Source organism: Pterocles gutturalis, unplaced genomic scaffold, assembly GCF_000699245.1.
Source record: "Pterocles gutturalis isolate BGI_N339 unplaced genomic scaffold, ASM69924v1 scaffold9811, whole genome shotgun sequence".
Taxonomy (NCBI): domain Eukaryota; kingdom Metazoa; phylum Chordata; class Aves; order Pterocliformes; family Pteroclidae; genus Pterocles; species Pterocles gutturalis.
In genome coordinates this window covers 1-25,868 of record NW_010105464.1, presented here as the reverse complement: position 1 = coordinate 25,868, position 25,868 = coordinate 1, and the positions used below count along the sequence as shown (strand labels likewise).

At 36.9% G+C, this 25,868-nt stretch overlaps 1 protein-coding gene across 1 annotated transcript in view; it reads left to right on the top strand.

Annotated features, from left to right (window-relative positions):
- Positions 1-21,121, top strand: part of FAM73A (family with sequence similarity 73, member A) — a 33,117-nt gene extending 11,996 nt beyond the window's left edge. Inside the window, exons 7-15 of the mRNA XM_010087412.1 lie at positions 10,000-10,100; positions 16,406-16,524; positions 16,707-16,779; positions 17,114-17,200; positions 17,324-17,422; positions 17,750-17,884; positions 18,576-18,629; positions 20,444-20,560; positions 20,903-21,121. Coding sequence (XP_010085714.1) covers positions 10,000-10,100; positions 16,406-16,524; positions 16,707-16,779; positions 17,114-17,200; positions 17,324-17,422; positions 17,750-17,884; positions 18,576-18,629; positions 20,444-20,560; positions 20,903-21,121 — 1,004 coding nt within the window. The remainder of the gene's footprint in view (positions 1-9,999; positions 10,101-16,405; positions 16,525-16,706; positions 16,780-17,113; positions 17,201-17,323; positions 17,423-17,749; positions 17,885-18,575; positions 18,630-20,443; positions 20,561-20,902) is intronic.
- Positions 21,122-25,868: the final 4,747 nt, after the last annotated feature.

Below are 25,868 nucleotides of genomic sequence, written 5' to 3'. Positions count from 1 at the left end.
CTGAACCTTGCTGCGTTTTACTGCGGGGTCTCTTGTATTGCAACTTACTGCTGCAACTCCTTATTTCTGACTCACAACAGATACTCAAAGGGCAGATGTTTGAATTGGATAGTATGTCTTCTGCTATCAGTAATATTTAAGACTTTCCTTTAAAGGCGTATTTGTCCAATATTAATAATGCTTCCTTTCTAAATTGTGTTCAGCAAGGTTCTTTATCAGAAAGCACCTAAACACAGAATGTTGAATTGTAGAGTAAGACTGGTAGTTAAGAGTACTTAAAACTGTAAACAAAAATGTCCTGCCTATGAAAAGATTATAATGCTTGACTTTCTCAGTGATAATCTTAATTTTGGCAATGCTGTACTAAAAGCACAAAATAGCTTTGAATGGACCCGCAGTGAAGTTACTGGTACTGAAAAAGATTTGTATTTGATAATCTGGATCTTCATGTTGGTGTTTGATAACTTGGACTATATGTTTGTGTTTATCTTAAAAGCTGAAGCTTAGATCCCATTTCATTGCATAGTAAAACAGATTAGCTGAAGTCTTTTTAGTGGTGGCTCAAGATAATCTATTTTGCTGTACACTGAACCAGCACTGGAGAATTTGAGGTAACTTCTTGTACGTTAGCTGGGGTGTGATACGGATAGAAATTTCTGAACACACGATAAGATCAGAAAGAGAGTCTGTTTCTGATTTTTGAGGACCCTTGTTGCCATTCGCCCAACAGCTTTGCTCTTAGATCCAGCCGTGAAGGCTATTTATATGCCTGGTTGCTTTTCCTTAAATGGTATCACTGAAACCTGTCTTCTTTCTGTCCACAGCAAAACTCCTGTTTAAGCCTTTGTCTCTCTCACTTCTTGACTCCTGCCATGTTCTCATGCCTTACCTTGTCCATTTAAAACTTGCTTCTCTCACATGGATTTAACTGTTGTGTATAAAAATCACATTTGCTCATTTTTCTGACCAGGTTATTCCCTTCCCTTAAGTTGTGTCTCTCCCTCAGGAGCTTCTCTTCAAATTAAATCAAATAAATCATCATTAAAAACAAACTATTCTTCCTTTTAGCTCTGAAAGCTAATTGAACTACAATTCACCTAGCTGGTTTAATTTCGCAAACGTTATTCAGTTAGCTGTTCCTGTGCATCCCTCCTCCCTCCTAACACAAAATCCAACTGCTATTTCTCAACTGTTCCTGCTCGTTCCTTACAGCATGTGAGCAGCTGCAACCGCCTCTTTCCCCAGATCTCTTCTAAGCACGAGCTTCCTGCTTCCACCCAGGCAAACTCTCATTACTTTCTCCCTCTTTTTCCTTTCTTCTCTTCCCATCAGTTTTAGATCCCTGATAAAAAGGGGAAAATACAACGAAGCTTTAGTGGTTCCTTATGTGAGTAAGGAACATTTGTACAGCTGGTTGTGGAGTTCGGGCCCCGCAGTGCTACTCAAGTAGGACTAGTTACCATGTACCGTGATATCTGTGTGTTTATCACCCCACAGCAGCAAACACACACGACTAACACTGCTTTATTTAAAGGCGTAGTTTTTGAGTGTTCCTTTTGCATCTTTTTTGTTGGCCATTCTCATGCTTAGTTTTAGTCAATAGCTTTTCCATTTTTTTAAACATTTTTTAAAGGTACACATATTTACCTTCTTTTTGTGTAAAGAAAAGTGATCATTTTCCCCACACATCAGGGCTTGATCTAATAACCACTTGCCTTAATTTTGAACCCTTTTGAAAAATGGTGTGTGGAATAAGTGGAAACAGCCTTCCAAAGGCAGGAATTTGCTCCCCCTCCCCACATGTTCTTGTGGTATATTCTTACCAAGCTCTAGTTTACAAGTTCTTTTTCTTACTGAAAAGGATGTATATACACTTAACTTCTGTGTGTTTATATAAATTGTGAGTTTGAAAGTTCCAGAGGCAGGAAAAATCATACCAGACAGATGGCAAGTGGTGAGGGCGGGATAAGTGTTTATTTTTCTGGCTGGAGTATCACAGTGTGAGGTTATATAAACTGATGATCAAGAACATGTTTTGGCTTATAGGGCCAATTCCTGTTTTAGAACTTCTACTAAAACAATTTATTCTTCCATTAAAGTATATTTTTGAGAGAGGCTTGTCTGAAATGTTCTTGGGTAAAATGAAGGATGGAGAGCCAGAATGGGGTGGGGGAGATAAGAGACAGTGGCAGTTGAGAGTTTGAAAAGATTTCAAAGGTGATAAACTCTTAGCTTGGTAGCTTAATCTTGAAGGTGTGGAAACAACATTTTAAGCTTTTCTCATTACTTTAGAGCACTATTAAAATGGAATATTGACAGAATCTTATAAAATCAGCAAGTATAGCGCTCTGCACTGTAGTTCTTTTGTTAATTTAGTAGTTCAGTTGGGACTAAAATGGGTAAACTTCTGCCTGCAATTTCTTTTCAAAGGGCTTAAAATGAAAGCATTGTGTCTGTGCACACATGCAAAAGCTGACAATTTTTTCGTGCTGTTTAAGTCAAAGGCTCTGACCCATCAAACTGGCATCAGTGGTTGTAGCATACCCACATAGCACAGTCTCCAACAATTGCTGTTTACTGATCTGGTTATTTAGCACTAGCCATACCCCACTGCTGCAGTAATACACGTTTGTTTACCAGGCATATAGTTTGTGGGGGCTTTTAAAATTGTTTATAGTTGGGAGGCTTAAGTAGCTTGTGTAAGCTTTACATTCCTAAAGGCCTTTTTATGCCTTACAATTTTCTTATACATTTGTTTCAATTTGAAACATTTCCAAGTTGAACCTATTTGTGGGAGTAAATCTATTTTTGTGCAAAGTTAAAGCAAAAGGTTCTGTGAACAATAAGAACAAAGGAAATAAAGTTTGTTATTTATGTATCATTTTTCTCTCATGCATGTATTAATGCATTTAATTACTAAAACTGTTACCAAAATTAACTGGGTTTGAGATGTGTTTTATTTCCCTTTTGGTGGCTCAAGATAAACTTTTTTTTTTTCAATAAATTGCTGTCAATTCTCTAATTCTTTGTGGGATATCTGGTCTGTGCACTATGTCCCACTTTACCTAGCAATCCTGTTTGTAGCAAAGTGCTGTAGTGTAGCTGACTCAAGAGCACATGTCGATCACACCAGGCTTTATTCTCTGTCCTGCTATTTAAAGCTGCCCTTGTTCTACATGCAGATATGCTGCCAAGTATTTAAAGGTAAACAGATGTGTATTTCCAAATAGCCTAAATTATGTACATTCTTTATATTCAAGCTTCGCTTTATTTTATTTTACTCTAATTTACCATGGATAACTAATATATTGACTAGATAGCAGCTTTAACTACATCTGTTTGCGTAGCTGCTAAGCAGTGTCAAGCTATCTTCCAGGGTCAGCTTGCACTAATCATTACTTACATTATAATTCAAGTATTAATATATTGTCACTAGTGCATTTATCAACTTTATTAATTTGTTATTAATTTATTTTTTTAATTTAAGTGTGATAACTGGTGTTATTTGCTAAACTAAAGGTCTAGAGGAAGAACTCTTCATTCAGTACAACTTTGTAAGGATTCTTATCTCATTCTTTCCTACTCTTGGGGGCTAGTGGAATGCAAGCAGGCCCCAATCAGTAGGGCACTTAAGATATTCTTTAAGTTTTATTGTTTAAAGTTAAGCATGTGTCTTGCTAATTTCGGTTCTTAAGCTGTATGCTGTATGCAGCTGGGTTTGCAGAAGCCAGTCACATTCCCCAGCAGCTTCACTGGAGTCTGGAGAATTCTGTAAGACAGTTCTGCCATGAAATTCAAGTGAAGACCAGGTTTATTATGCCGTCCCTGCAGAGTTTGCCTGTGCCAGATTTACCAGAGTCTCCATTCTGAATACAGAATCCAAATGTTCATCCAAATCAAACATATATATTTGCATCTTCTGGTGTTTATTTCACTGAGGATCACCAGTTATGTAGTTGGTTCTATCTATTAATTCCAGAGGTAGAAAGGTATCAATCTTTCTTTTCAGATACTGTCTTCATACATGTAAGCAGAATTACCAACTGCTAGACAGTATATTTTTCTTTTAATGGAAGAACAAATGAATTTGTGGGTTCCTTTTGTCAGTCTGTCTCACTTACTTTGGAATGTCAGTATCCTTGGAGCATAACATACTGGATAAAGAAAAATGTTTCCAGAAATCTTGTGTTTAAAATCTTACTTTGAAGAGAACGCATGGGATGGCCCCGTACCCTTGTGCTGTGTCCAGCAAAGTAGTCTATATGGTAGCATACTAAACTGTTTAGTCTTAGCTATTTTTAAATAACAAATTAGGAAACTTTATAAAGCAGCAAGTTTCAGGAGCTGAGCAGCAGTTGCTGGTTATTCTTGTCCTTTTTTTATCACTGAGTGTGCTACTATCTGCTCTTCTATCAAGAGGTGCATGGTTGGGAAGCCAAGACAGTGAACTGCCTTGGAAAAAAGCAAGGGAGGCTGCTAGTGATGCATCTTGCTTTAAGGAGGAAAAGGTGGAAACATCTTGCTTTAAGGAGGCACTGATTTCAATAGATTTACACAGGTGTAGTAGAACTGAGGCCAAAAGGATAAGTTCACTTACTTTTGAGACTCCTCTCTTGAGTCTGGTGAGAAGACTTTTCTACCTAACCTGCTTATGGAGGCCCCTGGCATAGGAACGGTATTAAAGGAGCTAATTCTAGATATGTAAGCCTCAAAGTTAACCTTGTACTTCTCCTGTAAATGTGACATTGCATTTTGAATCTGCTCTGCATCACAATGAGTTAACGTACTATCACACCGAATGTGGTTAAACAAACCATTCCATTGTTGCTAGAAAGTGTCTGCGCAAAAATAGTGGTGGATTGTGCTTGTTTTTAGGATGTGAAGAACTAAGAAAAGGCGGTGACGTTCAAATCTGATGACTAAGGTATCTGGCAGTCTTCACAGTGCTGTGCTATAAATCCCCAATGGACGTCTTAAAATAAGCAGCACTGAAATTCAAACTAGACTTTGCTGTGGACAAAATAGATGTGACGCTTTCTGAACTACAGGAGAGTGGAGGTACCCCTAGGAAGCGGAACCAGTGACAGTTTGTGTTGCACATCCGTCTAAATAGACTCTATCCAGATTAGACAGCTGAACAAACTTGATTGCCAGATCTCTCTCAAATCAAATCCAAGTACAGAAACTGTTATCTAAGCTATTAGACTTGAAAACAGGAAGGTGGTCAGAAATCAAATTCTTCTGTAAAGGATAGGGATTTAATCTTAAAATCAGGGAAGGTCCACTGGTTTTTAGCTTCAAGGTAAATAAAAGAAGTTGTAGAAAAATGTAACCCTGTGTAAATGTAGAACCTTATAATGTGCAGTTACAAACAATCAAAGTTTACATTTTCAAACACAAAGGTATATGATAGGGAGAGACCTAACAGTGACATGTATTGTGGGTTTGGGGGGATGGGAGGAGTGTGTTTTGGTTTTTTTAAAATAAATCTGTCACTTCAGTTTTCATCAGAGCCGTCCCAGCAAAGAACCATGAGACACGTTTAATTCATGATACATGTTGAGGTACTGGTAGAGTATAAGATTTGGTTAGATATTTTTAAAAGACCCTGACCTGAAATATGTCTTTATGCTGAAGTCAGTAACAGCTTTGTTTATATACAGTGAGATGAGATGCCTCCAGCTATAGGCACTTTCTTGAACCCAGATATTTGTGTTGCTAGTGAATGTAAACACATAGTTTAACAATAACTCTCAAATCCAGAATGGTCTGTGTGGTCACCCAGCTCTGTTCTTGTCTTTCCTTTTTTAACCTGTTGCTGTTACAACCTAGTCATCAGGAGGTGCCATCTGAAGCTCAGGATTTTTTTCTTTTATAAATATGACATAAAGTAAAATTCACTCCTTTCTAGGTGCATTTTGTAAGACTTCATGTAATACATTAGTAGCTACTTGGTAGGGCTGATGATTTTTTAATGAATATTCAGTCAACACTCTCAGAGTTATGACTATTTATAAACGTAAATAAAGCTGCTTTTGGATGCTTCAGCGACAGTGGTGACAAACCACTGTGCCACTTCTGACTAGCTAGAAGACTGTGACACATTCTCTGGAAACTGAATTATGGTAGTAATTCATGCTTCTGTGCTCTCTGGATGTGGTTATTGCAATTCCTTTGTCCAGGCACGAAGCCACACATCCAAGGGGCCTGACCAGCACACAACACAGGGGCTGGCTGGGTGGGAGCCTGGCAGAACATGGGGACCCTGCTGCTCTTGGGGTATTCTGACTTTGCATAAGTGGATCCTTTGCAAGATTTTCTCCTCTTCAGAGTCTATCAAGTCTCTCCTTTCTCATCCTGTTGTCCTGCTCGTGATGTGTTACTGCACTGATGTTCCATTGAAGTGGGAGGGCTGGGGAGAATAAAAAACCATGGCTTTAACGGTGGCACTCAGAACTAAATTCCCAGCGAGTTCTTTGCCAGTGGGTAAGTGCTTTCCTTTTTTAACTGCTGCACATAAGTGCCAAACTAACTTGGAAGCTCATGCCATGTTTCATTCAGGGTTGGAGGGAAGATAACATATAAACAGTTTTCAGAATTTTAAAACATTATCTGATGGTGAATGCTTCCTAACTGAATGCTAAAGAGTTAATTTGCATGCAGTTCCATCTCTAAGGTCAGATTTTGCTCTGAGAGTTGAGGGGGTTGGTTTTGTGGTCTGTCTCACCACACAAACCTAGCGGAGCAATGACAAATATCCTAGATTAGTGCTCTGAATAGATGTGAAAGTACTTCTGTTCTGGTTTGTTGGGATTTTTTTAGCCTGCTTAGTTTCAATTAGTTATTTGTTGTCAAAATCTTATAAAGCTAGGATTAATTTCACAAGCTTTAGCAATATTCCATATTCTTAGCTTTTTTATTACTCTTAATCTAACTTTAGAACCATAAATGCACTTTAAGACCCTACAAACAAGAGCCTTGATGGCAATTACTGTTGTCAGGGTTGTGTCTGGAACTCTACTTCATTCTCTTTACAAATATAAATGAACCTAAAATAACTCCCTGGCTTCTCAAATAAGTAAAGTATATTTGAAGCTCACATACTTACTAGTATTCCTTTCCTGAAGGTATTAGACTATATAAGAACTAGGGATGGCTGTATGAGCAGTTGCAGCCGCTGGTGGGTGGGTTCCTCTCGCAGCTGTTCATTCCAGGAGTCTCATTGTGCTGCTGCCTCTTTTTTTTTTCATGTTCTTGTGTCTAAGAATGTTCTCCTGGTACTTGCAGGGTATGTACTCCAGCTGTAACTTAACTTTCACCCTAACATTTTCATAGCAGTGTGCTCTCTGCACAGCATGGGTATTGATAAGCACCTGCTTGGCTAAGGGTATTTTAAGGTATTAAGGTGGTGGTGGCCAGAAAGTCAAAAATTGCTGACAAGGTTGTTTTGTTTTCTTTGGAGAGGCTGTGCTTTGTATGTACATATCACTGGCCAAAAAGGTTGGCATTACCAACCTTTTTTTAATCAATTTTTTGTCATAACATGCAAATTTTGTACCTTTTTTTTTTGTAGTAGGGAGAATTTTATTTGAGTGAAAACACAGATATTCCATATTCAACTGACATGTTAAAAACATACGGGCTAGGTGACAGTTTTAGGCCCATAGTAGAAAATTTGGAATTATGAGTACTTCAGCAAATGTAGATGTATTCAAAACCTCATTATCTCTAGACCTTCCTGTAATGTGTAGCAGGCTGGATGCCAACTCTGCAGAAGAACCTCTGATTCTGTGGTATTCTGAGCTGGAAGCTCTGTGGTTCTGTCACGTACACCAATTATGTTTTTACATGTATGCAGAATAAATTTTAGTCGAATAGTGTTACTCCCATTTGTATATAATCAATCACATAGCCCAGTCTTAAACACTTGAGTGTCGGTTTGGGGGTGTGTTGTTATTGAGCTATAAACTCACATATAACAGCAACAGCCCAGTGATTATCAGACGGTATCCAAAGGCTTTGAGGCTTCAGTCCGTGATGTAGCTGGGACTTCCCTGTGAGGGTGGTGGAGACATTCTTGGATTGTGAATAAGTTGATATATGAGACTACTTGACAGCTGCACTTTGTGTACGTAAGAGTTGAGTCCTTACCTTAACATCTTCATTAAAACCATCAGTAAGATTTTTATCAGTATGGCCCAGGCTTGGCTCTCGTAAGAGTTTGTAATTTGTGTTGCTACATACGAATATAGGTGCTTATTTCTCATACAGTAAGTGTTGCATGTTGCCTACAGACTGGGAGGATCAAGAAAATAATATTTCTTTGGATTGCACTTGAACCAGGTGCTAGAGGGCTTTTCTAACTGAGATGTAGAAACTTTTCTTTTAATTGCAAATTTATTATGGAAAGCAACTTAGCCATAAGGAGAGGTTCAGTGGAAAAATCTGCAGCCAGGCTATACATCCCTGTACTATTGCAGTTTAAGCAACTGCTTATGTGAAAAAGTGATATTAGAAAAGCATTTAATGTAATATCAGAGGGCGATTAATGCAAATTATGAGCTAGAGATAAGAAGGAAATATGCTACCCGTCTGCTCCTAACAGACCTCAGGCAAATGCTTTACAAACCACAGTTTGGTTTTCTGGTCCAGCTCTTCAAATTCCTGTATGTGATTGTTTCTCAACCAACTTGGGTGCTGCTGTACTTTTCCTCTTGGTTTTAAGAGGTCAGAAAAAGAACAAACTATTAAGAATGATCTGAAAAAAACCACAGACTTTCATCTGAATATTGGTGAAGTTGTGATTACATGTTGGGATCTGCCCAACTCAATCCAGTAAAATTTTTGTCCAAACTTTTAATAATTTTTTCCCTCAATGAGTATTTATTGTTATGTGCAATTTTTGAACTGTCATTCCAAGTCTGTAACTAATAAAACCATAACAACCACAGAAATAATAGTCAAGTTATGTGGATTTGTAGCATTTCAATTGATGAGTAAACCATTCCAGAATATTGGCGTTTGGCCACTTTGCTATGTAACAGTGTTTTTCATGAAGTATTGCTGTAGCAACAGATCTGGATGACATTGGGTGGCTGGTTGCTGCTGACTGTTAGAAATAAAACAGACTTTTAGCAACACATGTGTAATGTCTGAAGGTAAAGTAACCCAAAATAAATGCCTGTGCTCTGCTGAGAATGTAGTATGGGGTACATCAAGCCAAAGTCTAACTTCCTGACTTATGAGTTTAATCCTTCTGTGAAAGTGTTTCTGTATGGTCAAAACAAAACCACATATGCTAGTAATATGTGCAGCAGTTGAAATCTGAGAGTAAAATAAAGGAAAACTGAGAAAAACTGTATTGCAGATTATTTTAAGCATAAAATACCAGTTATTTTAAAGGCGTTAACAATTCTAGTACTATAGGAAATGCTTCTGGATGTGTTGTTACAATGAAAAACCTTGCTAGTGAAAGAGGATACAGAGAAGACTAAAAACTGCACTTGTTCTCCTGAAGAACCTAAAGAAGTGAAAAAAAGGCATGAGAAATAGAAAATGAAACTAATTCAAGTGAAGCTTAAACCTGTTTTTTATCAATGGCTTTTATTTAGGACAATATTTCTTGGTTATTGAAACATTGATCATTTGTTTGTATAACACAACCAAGTTACAAACTTCACAGAGGATTTAGATCAATATGGCAAAGTATTATCTTCAGATAGAGAGATCAAAGAAAAGACAAAACTCCTGGGGAAATGTTTTTTCTTCTCTCTCATCATTGCAGGTGATGTTTGTAACTCCACTTTAAGACAGAAAAAGACAGGCACCTTTATATGTGTTAGTGGGTCATAGCACAATTTACTGTCATAGTACAGCGTTGTGCCTTCCAAATGAAGTACTGCATTGAAGTATACATGAAACATGCTTTCAAGACTTAAATGGATTTTTCTGGTAGCCTAATAATCAGTTTGGGTTTGTTTTTTTTTTTTTACTTTAAAGATAAAAATACAGACATTACTGTAAAGGATAATACAGATGATTTCTGCCTGCGAGATACATTAAGCATTGCATCAACGGACTCCTTTGTTTCCACAGCTGAGGTAAGACTCTTAAAGATTGCTTCTTGAAAGATTCGTTGATCTGTTTGAACAGTGAACAGAACAATCTTAAATTTTTGCTAATTATTGTAAGCAAAGTCTAGTTCTCTTATGAGTAAAAAAAGTTTTCCTTGCTTAGTTGTAACCAGCTTCCTAGCAGTTCAACTAGTGAAAGTAGGATCAATTTGCTTATCTTTTTTTTTTTTTTTTTTGTGAGTGAAGAAGCACAATCAATTGAGGCTTTCTTTTTTTTTTTTTAAACTATTCCCTTACCATAATATAGAGATGTGTGAAGAAGCCTTTGTCTTTTTTGGAGTTCTGTTTTTTTTGGAGAGGACATTAGTAGAAATTGACGGGTACCTATTTCAGTGTGTTCCATGCACAATACAATATACTTCATCTAACTTTCCCTGATCTTCTTGGGTAAGATGACAAAGGATACATAAAGAAAGAATCTTTGGATAACAGGGCATTTTCTTTTAGCTGAAATCTGCTACAGCTCCCTTGAAGTATTTGAAATATTTTTATATACAGCAATACACTTATTTGAATGAGGAATATCTCCTTTTATGGTCTCTCAAGAGCTGAAGTGATCTTGAATAGCACTCTTCTCCAAATTACAGGAAAGGCAACTTGTCTCAATAGATATGTTTTGTGTTAAATATTGCTATCATGTATGCACTACAACTAAGCTACTAAACAGTTGTAAAAAGAGAGACAATTGCATACATGTTCTTTGCAATTATCTTTTGACTGTCTGTTGTATGGTTTGTTTTTCCATGGTTTGTTTTTCCTTGGCACAATCACCATGATTTAGTAATTCACATTGAACTGTGATTGCCTTGATTTAGTAGTTCACATTAAGCTGTGATGGTATGCCTAGCATTCCTTCCCAAGATTGTGTCCATAGAGACTGGTTACTCTTTCCTGTAATTTGGCCAACTTCAACTCTGTCAGCTCTTGAGAGGAGCTGTTAACTGCTACAGTTTGTACATTGTCGTCGTCTTCTTTTTTTTTAAAAAAAAAAAAACCTATCACCTCCTTCCTCCAGCATTTTTTTGTGGTCACATGATGCTACAAGCTGTATGTTGAAAATTACTCATCTTCCTTCTACATTGCATCCTGTCCCAAAGAGCAGGACTAAGGTTTTTGTGTGAGTCTGGTTTTAGAGACTGGAAGCTATTTCCATGTTTCAGTGTTGACACAGTCAGGTCAGATTTAGTTCACTGCCCTCAGGAGAGATAACAGCAAAGATACAGGGAATCCTAAAGCAAGACATAGATAGATGTTTTGATGGAAATTGGTAGGTGTACCGCTTAGGAGGCAACAAGAATGCCTCCAACATAGGAAGGTGGCTTTCAAGAAAAGAACTGTACCAAACTGGGAGAGTTGGCAGAGTTTAAATCACATCCTTTTGATGAGCTGTACAGGATAGCAGTAGGATATGCCAAAACTTCATCTTGGCTATTGCTGATAATCAAGATGATGCTGAGGATCATGCACTGGATTACTTCTTATACAGAATTGAGCCAGTCTGGACACCTACAATACATAGGTGCCTGAATCTTTATAAAGATTATTTAGACAGACAGTTGCCATCCCCAAGCCCAGACAGACTTCCACTCCTAAACACACATAGGCTTTTGGAAGCACTGCAGAAGGGGTGGTAAGCACAAACATTATGTTTCCCTCTAAGAAAATCAGGTGTCTTGTAATACATACAAGTATAGAAGGAGTTCCTGAAAATACATGAACTTCCTTCCTGTTTTCTTCCAGATATTAGGAAGAACGCACCACTTTGTCATTTCAGTTTATTAAAGTACCATCTCAAATGTTTTAGCTGGTAATCACCAACACATCTTCCAACTCACAAAACATGTTTCACACTCATCCTGCAGCTACTAATATTCTAAGAAGAAAAATCTTTTAAAAGATAAAGACACCCAGAGAAAGAGATCAGCAGCAGCCTTTTTACTATAGGATAAGCATAGTTTCTCAGAATGTAAGGAACTGACTGTGCCAGTAAATTGACTTTTTCATTAGGGGGAGCTAGCAAGAATTCCTAAAAGGTCTAGCATTGTTTATTTTTGTTACATTCATGTAGGTGGTTATTTTGGTAGTCAACAAGATCTTGATGCACAGCTGAGAATTTTTTCTATTTATTAAGAAACAAGTTGTGGGTTGCAAATGAGAGTAGTGAGTCTGTTCATTAGACCAGAGCAGTCAGGGAATCCCAGGCTTAGAAGCTGTTGTGAGTTCCAGAGGTTTGTTTTTTTTGGTTTCAGCATGTCTTTAGTAGCAGCTGCAGCTTTAAAGCTGACCTGTCCAGAGAAAACTGATCAGCATCTGAACAAAACCAATCCACATTGTAATCTTCAGAGGCAGCGTTTGCAACACTGTGCGTAGAGACACACGTTATCACTACAAGCTTTGGGGTTTTGAAGATGTACATTTTATTTCAACATGATGAAGTTAAGTATCCACTGCAGGTCATGATAAATGTCCTGTGCAGTGGTCACCAACAACTCCTATCTCTTTCTTGAGCCTTGAATGGATAGAAGTAAAGCGTTACAAGATTAGATTGCTGCGATAGGGTGGTTCATCTTTTCATCTCTTCTTTGTCTGCATTTTCTTATTCTTCTTCATGTAACCCCACATGACACTGAGGAAACGGCAGACATGTAGAGGCTGGCACATCAGGTCCATCATCACAAGCCTCTGTGTTACTTACAACTACCAGCACTTTTGGTAGCTGTACATGAAGCACTTCTTCATCCTTAGTGGTGTGTTAAGAGTGTCAAAATGGCAGTAGCTGTGCAAAGAAGTGATCACCATAGGTTGGCAAGAAAGGACTCAAAGAGCTTTCAAGAGTCCAACTTACCTGTGATGACAAGATGTGGGATGCTGGGGCGTTCTGCTAGCTTCTGGTAAATACTGAACCACTGCTGAGGAAAGTTACACAGTGCATAGGGGTACATAGTGGGGTAAAAAACAGGTACCTGAATATATATCATGAATGCATGCCAACTCATATAAGGTATAGTGAACCATCTCATTTAAAACTAACCTTTCTCTACACCTTTTTCCTCAAAGTTAACAAGTCCTTGGAGACTTTTACAAGAAAGAGTTAATTTTCCTTTTGATACCAGCTTGAGAACTTCTTATCTAGAAAATGTTGTATGCTCTGCGTGTCGTTAAATATGATTTGTCCATCCTTCTAATAGCCTAACTCTGCTATGTTAGAAATGTGGATGTATGTTTGGAGCACCTTCAACTGATTTTATTTTGAACCAGGGTGTTTATATAGGCAAGCTTTCACCTTATTTCATCTCAAAAAGGGTGGCCATTACTGAATGTTTGCAAGACCATTTAAAATATAATACTGTATGTTACATGTATGTATTGTTTATATCTACATATAAAATATTTTTGTATAAATATATTTTTAAATACTAAAAAGCATTAAAAGAAAATCCATGATGACTCCAGGAGCATTACAATGCAGCTTCAGAGCTTGTCTGGAAATCACCTTTTCTAGTTAAACTCAGAGGTTGTTTTAGTTTCTGGCTTTCAGTTAGCTTTCTTTTTCTCCTCTCCTCTTTTTGCATGCTAAGAGAAGCCCGTGATAGAGGAATTTGCACCCCCTTTCCAAATGTTATTGGTTGGGACTAACTTCAACCTGTAATCAAAACCATCTCCTCAGTAGAATAGTTACACCCTTCTCTTCTGCTTAGTAGCCAGTTGATTTAACTGCTTGCTTTTGTTTGAGCTCAGTAATACCCATTACAACAGTAACACAGTTATCTTATTTCATCTACTAGCATGAGAGCAATTTAAATTAAAAAAAAAAAAAGTAAATATAATCAAGGGCCTCACCCAACTCCCAGGTATCAGATTCTGTGCTAACCTGTAACCACAAGGGCTGTGATCAGGTATCTTCATGTGCTAGAGATGTTATCAGCTCAGGCTTGCTGGCAGCAGACGGAGATTACCTGCATCTCGAATCCTAATTCAGTCACAGTCAGTCAGTTTGCCTAAATATCTGAAGAAGGTGATTTGCGTGAAGTTCACTAGAGAAAACAAATATAAACCCTTTTACTGCAGAAATTATAACCTCCAGGAGAGGGGCAGCTGTTTACAAAGTGTGTATGTGTTCCCAACCTATTTCCTCTGGTGCTTTGCAAATGAAAGAAAGCAAATGGAGTGTTTTGTGGCTTCAGTAGTAGCTGGGTCAGGTAAGGAATAAGTTAGTGTACTTGTTTGTATTTTGTTTTGGTCTTTATTTTGCAAAATATAATGTATTTTTCCACAGTTAATACTTTCTTAACCGTAATGTAGAAAAACAAATTCTGGGGTAAAGATTTTTCACTTGTTCTTGTTTGTACCTGTTCTGACTGTTACACTATATATACATATGTGTGTGTGTATATATATATATGTGTGTGTGTGTGTGTCTGCATGTATATTGGTTTCTTATATATGAAAGAAATTAATATATTCCAGTTTCTTCCAGTTGGTTAAGTTATTCCTTCCTATATATTTTCAATTAAAAGCTGTGTGTCTTCCTTTGTTTAATAAGAACATAAATTTTCAGGTGGGCTTTTTGAATTACCGAATTCAAAACACATTTTAGTGCTATGATTAATATTGTTTAATTGGAATAAAATCTTTGGACTTAATAGCTGTAAATCTGTTTTAGGAAGTCAGCTTATTCTACTGTGCTCTTCAAAGCAAAACAACTGATAAACAAATATGTACTTTTAAAATGGAAATATTTTCAAGCTAGATGAATTCTGAAGGTGTACATTACTCATTTAGGTTAAACTTTTTGTTGACTTTAAAACTTCTGTTCCCTCACTTATTCCCTACCTATCCTCTTGTCACTTCAGTCTCAATTTGAGAACTCTCTAGAAATCTGTATAGTAATGCGGATTTTATTTTTTTTTACCCAAACAAGTCAATTTAAAATGGAACGTGACAATTTTGTGAAAGAAATTATTTGTATTTCCTGACAGTAAAAGGACAGAGGTATGAGTGATTCAAAACATCAGAGTAAGTTCCCACAGATAATGTACCATCTAACAATGTGTGACACTTGTCAGAACAACACCTTTACATGGACAGAAAGAGGTATTGGCACGTGCTTGTGTTCTTCCCTTCAGCAGGTGAGCCTGCCTGGCCGACTGTTGTTGCTGTAATTGGCTCAACTAAAGCTTGTGGAGAAAACACACTGGAAGCATGTCTTAAAGTCTTTATGAAGTCTCATGCCTGCACTTGCCTCTGTGTCCTCAGTGACAGGAAGAACTTTTCAGCCTATATTTATTTGAAAAATTTTAATGGAAAATTAACATAAAGTTATATTTTAACATGCTTTTTTTAATCTTTCTAAGATACAAGGTAACTATTTTTATATAGCTCAATTACCATGAGGATTATTTTTTAAGATGTTTCTAGGCTCTGTTTTTATAGCCTAGAAGTACAGGTTCGTTTCACCCATGCAGAATAGAAAAAAAAATGGATTAAAAAAAAAGCCTTAATTTTCTGATCATAACTAAACTGAAGGATGTGTAAGCCTCTTTTTTTTTTTTTTTGGATCATTTGTAGCATGATGTAATGTTTGTGGTGGAAATTGTAGCTAGCCATTGTTTTGTGGATGAAATATGATATCTTGTAAACAGGAGTCCTCTGTATTATGTGTGTGATTTGATTTCTTAATCTTTTTTGCTTTTTCTTGCTCTAAAATATCTATGAGTTCACATTAATTTATATGATAACCTTAGAATTTAAACTGCCAATACTGAAGACCTTTTTGGGAGCCTGTAGTAGAGTGCTGGATGCTCATTCCTCGCACAGTATGCTTTGGTAACCAGCAGACATATTTACCAGTGAAACAAAAGCAGGGGTGGGAGGTTGTTACTATTTCCAGCTTCCTAAAGATTTGCATGATGCAATCATTCTGTACTTTGTGTCCTGACAGTTATTTCTTTTTAACAGCTTTGAGACCCATTACATTTAACTAGGCAATTAAAAACAAAACTAAGGTGCCTCCACTTTATTAATCAAGCTTTGAAACTTGAAACCTGAAATTGTAGCTTTCAGATTTTAAAACTTACGTAGTAACAGTCTTGTTAATAGTGTAGTATTTCTCTTCTGTTTGCTAGCTGAGTGTTGTCCCTTTGTTTTAAGCAGATGCAGAAAATTATACATCTTTCAGTAAAATATCAGGAAAACTTCTTTAATGTGTTTTATCTTTTAAAAAATTATGTTAGCAAGCTCTTTAATGAACTTCAAAAAAATTTCTTTTTCAGCTTGCAGAGCACAGAGAGATTCGTAATACGTATGGTCTAGATTCCCTTTGCCATTGCCCACTGTATGAAGAAGCCATGCATTTAGCAGAAGAAGGCAAAATTTATTCACGAGTGTTAAGGTATTGATTTATGTCCACTTAATTGTTCGCAAGAAAAGCAGGAATTAAGTTAAATATTCTATGTAGAACTCATTTTTTAGAAGTTACTTGTACTAGGTATTTTTTCTAGGAATTAGACTTAGTTGAATTTTCTTGTGCTTCTCTTTTTAATGGTCTTTGAAAACTTTTTCTATTTTATATAGGACTGAAATGTTTGAATGTCTAGGAGACAGTGATTTCCTTGCTAAACTGCACTGTATTCGACAAGCTTTTCAGGTAAATAGTAGGGAGAGTGATTGGTCTGTCTTATTAAGCCTAAAGTATATGGCATTGAAACTGTCAGTGCGCTACCTGTGCAAGCATTTTTGTAATGTATTCTGTACTTTAAAATTTTCTTGTTGCTTTTACATTTCTATAATTCTAAAATGGGACGTCTTTGCAAAGGAGTCCCAGTTCTGTGATTAGCTTTGGAACCTTTGCACCAAAGGCTTATTAGGAACTTGGCTACTATACTAGGGGTTATAATTATATTAAATTTGATTGAGGTGCTTAAAGTCACTTAATATAACCTGTGAATTAATATGTCTATATTTTCTGAAACCTTTTCTAGGTGATTCTTTCAGAAACAGCAAACAGAATATTTCTTGCTGAAAGCGGAAGAAAAATTTTGTCTGCTTTAATTGTGAGAGCACGAAAGGTAAAAGCCTTTTTAAACGAATGTTTTGTTGTTAATATGACTTCTACCAGAATTCACTTTCCAGTGTAAATAAACCATCTCTCTTGTTACGTTTGCTTGATACTCATTGCTTTTGCTTTACAGAATCCAAAGAAATTTGAAGATGTCTTTGATGAAATGATACATTTTTTGGAACAAACAGATCACTGGGATAACACTGAAATGGAACTTGCAGCTAGAGGAGTAAGTATGAATTTCTGAAAAGTGCTTTTCCCCTTAATTGTAGAAACCATAGCATCTAAAAATAAGTTTTTACAGTTCAGAATTGTGGGAATGGCAACTCTTTTTTGTTTACATTGATGATTTAGAGAAATGGCATCCACCACTGAAGTTTAGTACCAGAAAGCATGTAATTTTTTTAACTTCTCCTTTGCTGGCAAAGTCTCTTTAGTATTCATTAAAAACAATTACAAATCTGCATGTTAATACAGCATTAGAATATGGTGCATGCTGAGTTTCACTGCTGAAAGAGAAACTAGGTTACTTAGATCATGTTCTGATTTAATGTAGGTGAAAAACCTGAATTTTTATGATGTTGTTCTGGACTTCATATTGATGGATTCATTTGAAGATTTAGAAAATCCACCAATATCTATACAGAATGTAGTAAATAACCGCTGGCTAAATTCCTCTTTTAAAGAAACAGTAAGTATTTATGTGTAATTTTCATAATCATGATTCTGTAGTACGTTACAATAAGTAGATGGAATGATCAATATAACATTCGTGTGAGTATTCTGATATAAAATTCTTGCAGTACTGAAGGAGAATCAGATGAGGATAGTTACAAGTTCTGAGGGGAAAAAGCCTAGTACGGATATCGGTATATTGTGTTTCACAGGTCCATATTTGGACAAAACTCCTTAGCTGAATCTGAAGCTATTGCAAGAATGTTTTTGCTAAAATGAAAAAGGACATTTCAATGTGTTCACATAGTACTGAATATCTAAAATAGTTACTTATGTCTGAGCACACACTTTGGTATATAAGATACTGGTCCTCAGTTAAACCCAGTGAATGTTGCTGACTGTTGCAACCATAAAATCAGTCAAGGATGCCAAATTACATTTGAATTAAACTAAAGAAAATGTTGTAAAGTAAGTTCTGAAAATCACAAATATGAACTACGTATAAAATGAGCTGTTTGTATCAGCTGATATTTTAGATTTTTAAAGTTTGTGTTATCACAAGATTGAAACTGAAGAAAATACAAATCCCTAGAATATAGAAATACAGCATTCTGCAGATCACTTACTTTGAGATGAAAGACAATTTCTTTTATAATCAAGTTATGCAGGGTTTTGGGCTTTTTTTTTTTGTTTGTTTTTACATTTAGGCTGTGGCTTCAAGCTGTTGGTCAGTACTGAAGCAGAAAAGACAGCAAATGAAGGTAAGTTGCCTTGCAAATTATGTGGACCAAAGTTACTGATGGGCTCCTAAGAATTTGAAGTTCTGTCCTGTAGCTTTGGTAAAATAAATTACAGATCAACCCTTAATCCTGTAGACAACAGGCTGCCAATTGTAGGAGTTTAGCTCATGAGGCCCTAATATCAGTTTTTTATCCAAAAGTCTTGTCTGAAAGATTTTCAGCCTAGTTTAGGTCCAGTCAACAGTGGTGGCAGTAACTTCTCTGACTTAGGGCCCTACACATGTACCTCGGATTTTTGCAGACCAAGATGATGAATCTTGTATCTTGCCTGCTTATACCAGGATTCTCGACCCCATCTTCCCTGCATCATCTCCACAGCTAAATAAAATTCAGTCCTGTCCCTTTACCTACCTGAAGTACCATCTTCCCCACCAGTGGCAGGAACTCTATTGCAGCCTCCGTCGGCCGCCTTTTGCATCCTGACCCCTCAGTGAAGGAACTCTGCAGATTTCAAAGTAGAAATCACCAGCAGCTCCTTACTTCCACCTTTGGAAGCGTGTGTTAGACCTAGGAGGCAAATGCCCCATTTCTGTACCAGCCAGTCCCAAAGCAGGGTGGAGGCTTGCTGCAGGACATCCATAGCCATTAGAAGGGGTTTTGCATACTGCAGGTGAGGAATCTCTGCTCAAGGGATATGCACTGACACCTTTCTCTGACTCTAAGAATAGCTATTTATGTGATTCCTAACTGCTAAAAACATATTTCATTGTAAAAAAAAAAGTTGCTTCCAATGGCAGTTGGTATTTTGTAAAAGGTCTTGAGCTACTGTTATGTCTTAAGATTGGAGATGTTACATCCCTGTGTCAATACGGTTGGGAATTTTATATAAATACGTCTTTTCTACACTGCTCTTATACAAAGGGCTTGTATATCCAAAGCAGATGCTATAGTAACCTATTATTTTCATCTCTATTTCAATGCACAACTACCTTACTCTGTAGTTACTTTGTATACTGAAGTCTCAATATTTAGAAGTTTGTAAGTGTGAGAGTAACTTTACTCCTTGGGACTACTTTCATCAGTGCTGCTGGAGTCATTCAAAAGTGGACAAAGTTAAGTGCTGTGGAAGTCTTTGTAACGGAGAGACTAACTGAACCACAAGGAGTCTGATGAACTTAAATTTACTTGTGGACAGTTCTTTATGTGGTATTTTACATTTTAATTTATTATTAATTTATATTTTTAGTATTTTATAAATTAACTGCTGTTGCAGAATTATGAATGTATGTGTAAGAGTATATAAATAAACTGTACATTCCTATACGATATATAAATTTATACCATATTATATTCTATGAGCGCCTGTAGGATGTAAAAGTAACAACAGGATCGACATTCAATTTTATGTTTTTCTTTAGACTTCAAAGATGGATTCTTGTAAGGTCTAATTTTTTTCCATTCAGAAATGTGCAGTTTGCTTACTTTTGTGCAAGTTTCAGCTATACATACTGTATAGGGGCTCAAACAGGAATAATTGAATAAAATTATCTGATCTGTCATATAGGAGTCAGAGTAGATTGTTCATGATCTTTTTGCACTTAGGCCTACTTATATTAAAATATTTAAAATACAGAATACCACTGATGTAAAAACCTTTTCCAAAAATACCATGACGCTTGTTTGGTCCAGTTGTCTCATAACTTAAAGGAGCTCAGGTTACCACAGCCCTGAAGTAGTAGGTGCTTCAGGCTTTTCTGAAGACTTAATTTTAGATAATAATGAGATGTATACTAAATTTGCTGTGTAACTTTTGTCTACAATCTTTACATCACTAGGTGCCTGATGGATTTTTTGCACATTTCTATGCTGTATGTGAACATATCAGCCCTGTTTTGGCATGGGGCTTTTTGGGCCCTAGAAATTCCCTTTATGACCTATGCTGCTTCTTCAAGGTTTGCAACTTTTTTTTTAATTACCACTTATCTTAATTTTAAAAAATCTTCCAGATTAAAAGAAATTAGGATCTTATTTATAGGCATACATTTGCATTTTCCTAAGGTTAAGACTAACAGTAAGGAACTATGAAAATAAATATTTTCATATTTTTTTAAAGCCTAGAACTGTTTTGCAAAGTCTGTTTTAGTGTGCTTCTACCTTAGTACCAAAAAGAATACATAAATGGATGCTTTTAGGAAATGTTAAAAAAAAAAAAAAAAAGAAAAAAGCTAGCATTGCATACTTTTTTCCTTCTTGTAAGTTAATACAAGTTTTTCCTTTTTTTTATCCCCAACTAGGATCAAGTGCTTTTCTTCCTCAAAGACATTTTTGATTTTGAAAAAGTGAGATACTCAACCATGGAGAGTTTGGCTGAAGATCTTATGCAATTATTAATCCGACACACTGAACTTTTAATGGCCTATCTTGGAGCAGATTCACTAAGACATGTCGGTGCTTGCGTAAGTGGTCATGGGCATGTCATGACCAGTGGGCTCTTAGAAGCAAAAGTACAGTAAGCTTAAAATCCATGACAAGTGACATGCAGTGCACTTTGACGTACTCCTTCCCACCTTTCTCTCTAACCCCGAAGCTATCATTGCTGTTACTGGGCAGGCATCTGAAAATGTATCATGTCGCTAAGTATGGAAAAGGACTCAGGGAGGTTTAATGTACATCTGCGAAAGAACTGGTGAGCATATTATTGTACATACCTAAATTAAATTTGCAGCTCAGCTGTCACTGTATTTATACTTAACGTATCCCAAAGCTTTTTTCTGTAATATTTGGGTAAAGTTTATTTATGAAATACTGTACTTTTGCACAGATTATTTGTAAGTGAAGCTGATGGAGTTGTTTCCTGTAAAGGCTTATAGTACCACGTGTTCATTACAGAGTTTCCAAATCATTGTGTGTCTAGATCTAGAAGGTGTTTTCACTGGGGTATATGCAGTCTCTGATTCATGTGACACGTGCAATAAAGTAATCACACTCACAAAACTGAACGTGTTGCCACTGGCCTGAAATTACATTTGTGTAGGTGTGAGCCGTCATTTTGTACTACAGTGTAATAAGAGTGACGCAGGAAATGCAGGCACCATTTGGGCAGGAATTGCTTCCAGTGTGCATTTTTTACTTTTTTTTTTAATATCTAAACATTGTGAAGGTGTTTGAGAGCACTTATTTATATACAGAAAGCTATGCTAGCTTCATCAATTGATTTAAAACTTTTCATTTTTCAAAAACTGTTACTACTTTATATGGTGGTGATAAATAAACTAATGCCGTTCTCAGTTCGTATGTAGCATTTCAAAATATATTTTTAAATAAGGATGTATGATGAGATTTGTTAATCATGAAGCAGAATCAAAGGCAGTGTTTTATAATGAAAAGCATTTCCATCTTCTTTCCTTGTAGGAAGTCAAGTGTCTATTTAAGAGGAAATTTAAGCAATTGTGGCCATCTATGTGCAATGCAGAACTGTGGCTCAGGATATGGAGCCCTGAACTTTAGGTAGGAGCACAGCACAGTAAGGAGGCATGAGGGAACACGCAGTAACGTTTTTTCCTGTGCTAGAGGTAATAAATAATGATGATCTATAATATTTGAATTTCTGTAAACTGAAACAATGTTTCATAGTCAGCTTAGGCTTTTAAACTACACTTACATATGCTTTGCCCAACAAAGCCAGCCCACAAGAATCTACCCTGTGTCAAGTAATAGAGAATAAGTAATTACAGAGTAATCCTAAATATTCAGATACTTGAGAAGCATGTCGTTAAAATCTAGCATATTGAAACAAACATAGATTAGAGATATTTCAATTTTTGTTGCAAACACAACCCAAAGCAATGATATTTGAAAAGGAGAGCCTGTGTAATTCCACAGATTTTACTGAAGCTGACATTTTGCTCCTTTATTGTACTAATTTGATAAATATAAAAACGATGAAAATGTGTCATATGACTTGTGTGAAATGCCAACTGATTACAATTTCTTTAAAAAAAAAAAAGTATACTTCTATGTGTAATAAAACAGAAATTCCAAATGCTGCTGTTGGCCTGTTTCCACCCGTCAAGTTGCTGAACTTGGCACCATGCTCCGTGCTATACTTTTTTCTCTGCAATGTATGTCTTCAATACCAGAATGTGAAGGTTTTTTTGCCTCTCTCACTTAGCTTAAACATACTTATCTCCCCCAATCTTACTGATGAAAGTATCTGTATTTTGGCAGCTTTTTGCAAGTCTATGAATGAAATAACGTGGATCAGCAAGGTGTCTCGTTGGGTTCAGAATCAATAGGAATAGGTGGCAATAGAAGTAACAGAGCAAATGGCATGTTTGACAACAAATGTACTACCTGAAGGTTGCAATGTGTCAAAGGAAACTGTCTGCTGTGGTTTGTCTGGTCTAATAAAATTATATGAAGAAAATGACACCTTAACATCCATCACAGAGAAACAGAAATGCACTTTTTCACAGAAGTAAATGTATATTGAAGTGAGCAATTTTTGTATTATTTATAAAAAGCTCCTGATTAAAGTGTGACAGCATTGCACATGAGATTATAAATGTTTCCAGATAATTTAAAAGTCCATCTTCTGTTGAAACTGAAAGGATTTTTTAAAAACAGAAGAATCAAAAAGGTCTAATGAAACACCAAAATAGTTAGAAAGGGGTGAGAACCTGAAGTTATGTGGCTTAAAGAGATGTATCTTTAAATCAGAAGCACTTCCATGCACTCATAAAGCTCTCAAAAGGGAAAGCGGGTGGCTTTTGATCTCTGGGTTCTTTGGACCTTTTCCCAAAAAACATTTGCATGTACTGTCCTTCCTAACTCCAGAGACAGAGCTATACTGGTGAATGGGGGATAGTGTCTCCTTCTAACACAGAACTGGAATCAGTTCTGTTATAACCTGAGGTTTGTATAACCGGAGCTAGACGATGTATAAAGGACATCTGCTGATAACCAGCTATATGGCTTAAGAATTTCACAAGTCCACTATCTTTGAAAACTCACATGCCAGAGCTGCCACAAAACAATGATATGATACTGTTTTACTTTAGTGAAGTCATAATCAAAATCAGAATTTACTTTAGAGTCTTATCGTGGTTTAACCCAGCTGGCAATGAGCCCCACGCAGCCGCTCACTCACTCTCCCTTGGTGGAATGGGGGAGAGAATCAGAAGGGTAAAAGTGAGAAAACTCTTGGGTTGAGATAAAGATAGTTTAATAAGAAAAGCAAAAGCTGTGTATGCAGCACTACTTCCCATGGGCAGGCAGGTGTTCAGCCATCCCCAGGAAAGCCGAGCTCCATCACGTACAGTGGTTACTTGGGAAGACAAATGCCATCACTTTGAATGTCACTCCCCTTCCTTCTTCTTCCCCCAGCTTTACATGCTGAGCATGACGTCATATGGTATGGAATAGCCCTTTAGTCGGTTGGGGTCAGCTGTCCCAGCTGTGTCCCCTCCCAACTCCTTGTGCCCCCCGAGCCTGCTCACTGGTAGGGGGAGAAGCAGAAAAGGCCTCGACTGTGTGTGAGCACTGCTCAGCAGTGACTGAAACATCCCTGTGTTGTCAGCCCTGTTTCCAGCACAAATCAAAATACAGCCCCATGCTGGCTACTATGAAAAAAATTAACTCTATCACAGACAAAACCAGCACATATCTTTAAATTTTTTAGTGGTTTTGAATGCCACTTTCCATGCTAATAGGAATAAGCTAAATTTAAAAGCCATCCTCTTCTGCCATAACTGTACTTGTAAAATCAGAAATGCTGAATGTGTAGGGATTATACAAGAATCAAATATTTATATCATTTGTAATTTAGTTGTAATAATAATCTCACTTTTAATGTGTACTTAATTATTATTATACTTCACTTTCGTAGTCTTTGGTTTCTATCAAACTAAACATGTCAAATCAAGTGTCAGAGTGTGTTTGTGAACTTTCTATTGCCTAAATGAACTGCAGTTGTGCATATTAAATAAAATAATTCAGAGAAAATACTGCTGCTCATAGAACTGTATCTGAAACATGAATTTGCTCCCTGAAATCCATTAAAAAACAACTATTACAAAATTTATTATGTACATGAGAAAGAAACAGAATGGGAACAGCTTTTGAGCTGTCCAGTTTAAACTGATTTTGTCAACCTGTTTAATTTTGCTTCTATTAAGTGGTCCACAGCATTGATAAATTTTCAAAACATGGACCAGTGATCCACCAAAAAGCCAAATATTGGTGTTTCTAGACTTGGAAGTCAAAAAGTGATTCAGACAGACACCTTAATAAATGAAGAAGCCCTCTTGATTGTGGCTATCATGGCTTGCAGACATGATGCAGGCAAAGTAGATTGAGGTGGTGTGACATGGGCTGTGGCTGGTCAGCAGGCGAGATCCTGCCTGTCGTACTAACCAGAACGGTTTCATTGCATTCATCTCTCTATGACAAGCTGTTGTCTCTTTTCTTGGTTTTAGGAGGTGTTTTCAGGATTATTCCCAAACCAAACTGCCATAGTGAGCTCCAACCACGGAGTAAGACTTCCATTGTGGGGTAATATAAATAATTAAATGTAGAACATAAAGCGCTTAATCCTTACTGCTGTAGGAGGGCAATGTATATATGCTTTCACCTGCCCCAAATTTTTATGTCTGTTTTATGTGTCCATCTGCTGAAAATTGTTATTTTACTGCAAGTTGAAAGCCCTTCCTTAACTGAAGTCTTCTGCCTTTGGTTCAGAAATACGACTTTTGAGGGTGGCATGGGGGGAAAGGTCCTGCACTGTCCTTCAAAAGACAAACACATTTTGTGTTTTAACTTTGATGGAGGTTGTTCAGATTTGCAATGCCGAAGGTCATGTGGTTATCGTCCTGATATTTATAAGTCCAGCTGAAAGCTAGGCTCCAGCATGGCAGACACAACACAAGGGAGACAGGAAGAAGAAAGTTCTGCACTGAAGACCTTGCAGTTGAACATGTAGGAAACAAGTCATCTTTAGGAAGGAATGTATTCAGATGTAATGAAATCATGTTTCTGCCTCTGCTTTGTAAAGTTTCCAGAGAAAGGCGTTGCTTTAAACCGAACACACTCTGTCGCAGGTCTGGCACTGGCTGGATACCGCTCCATCAGCTAACTGTCACATTACTATTATTAGTTGACTGCTCTCCGTGTCCCATAAAACGACCCAGGACCTGGCCACTGTGGGTATAAAACGTCCCCCCGGCCGGGCACGACCCAGGGCGGGGAGCGCTCACTGCTGGG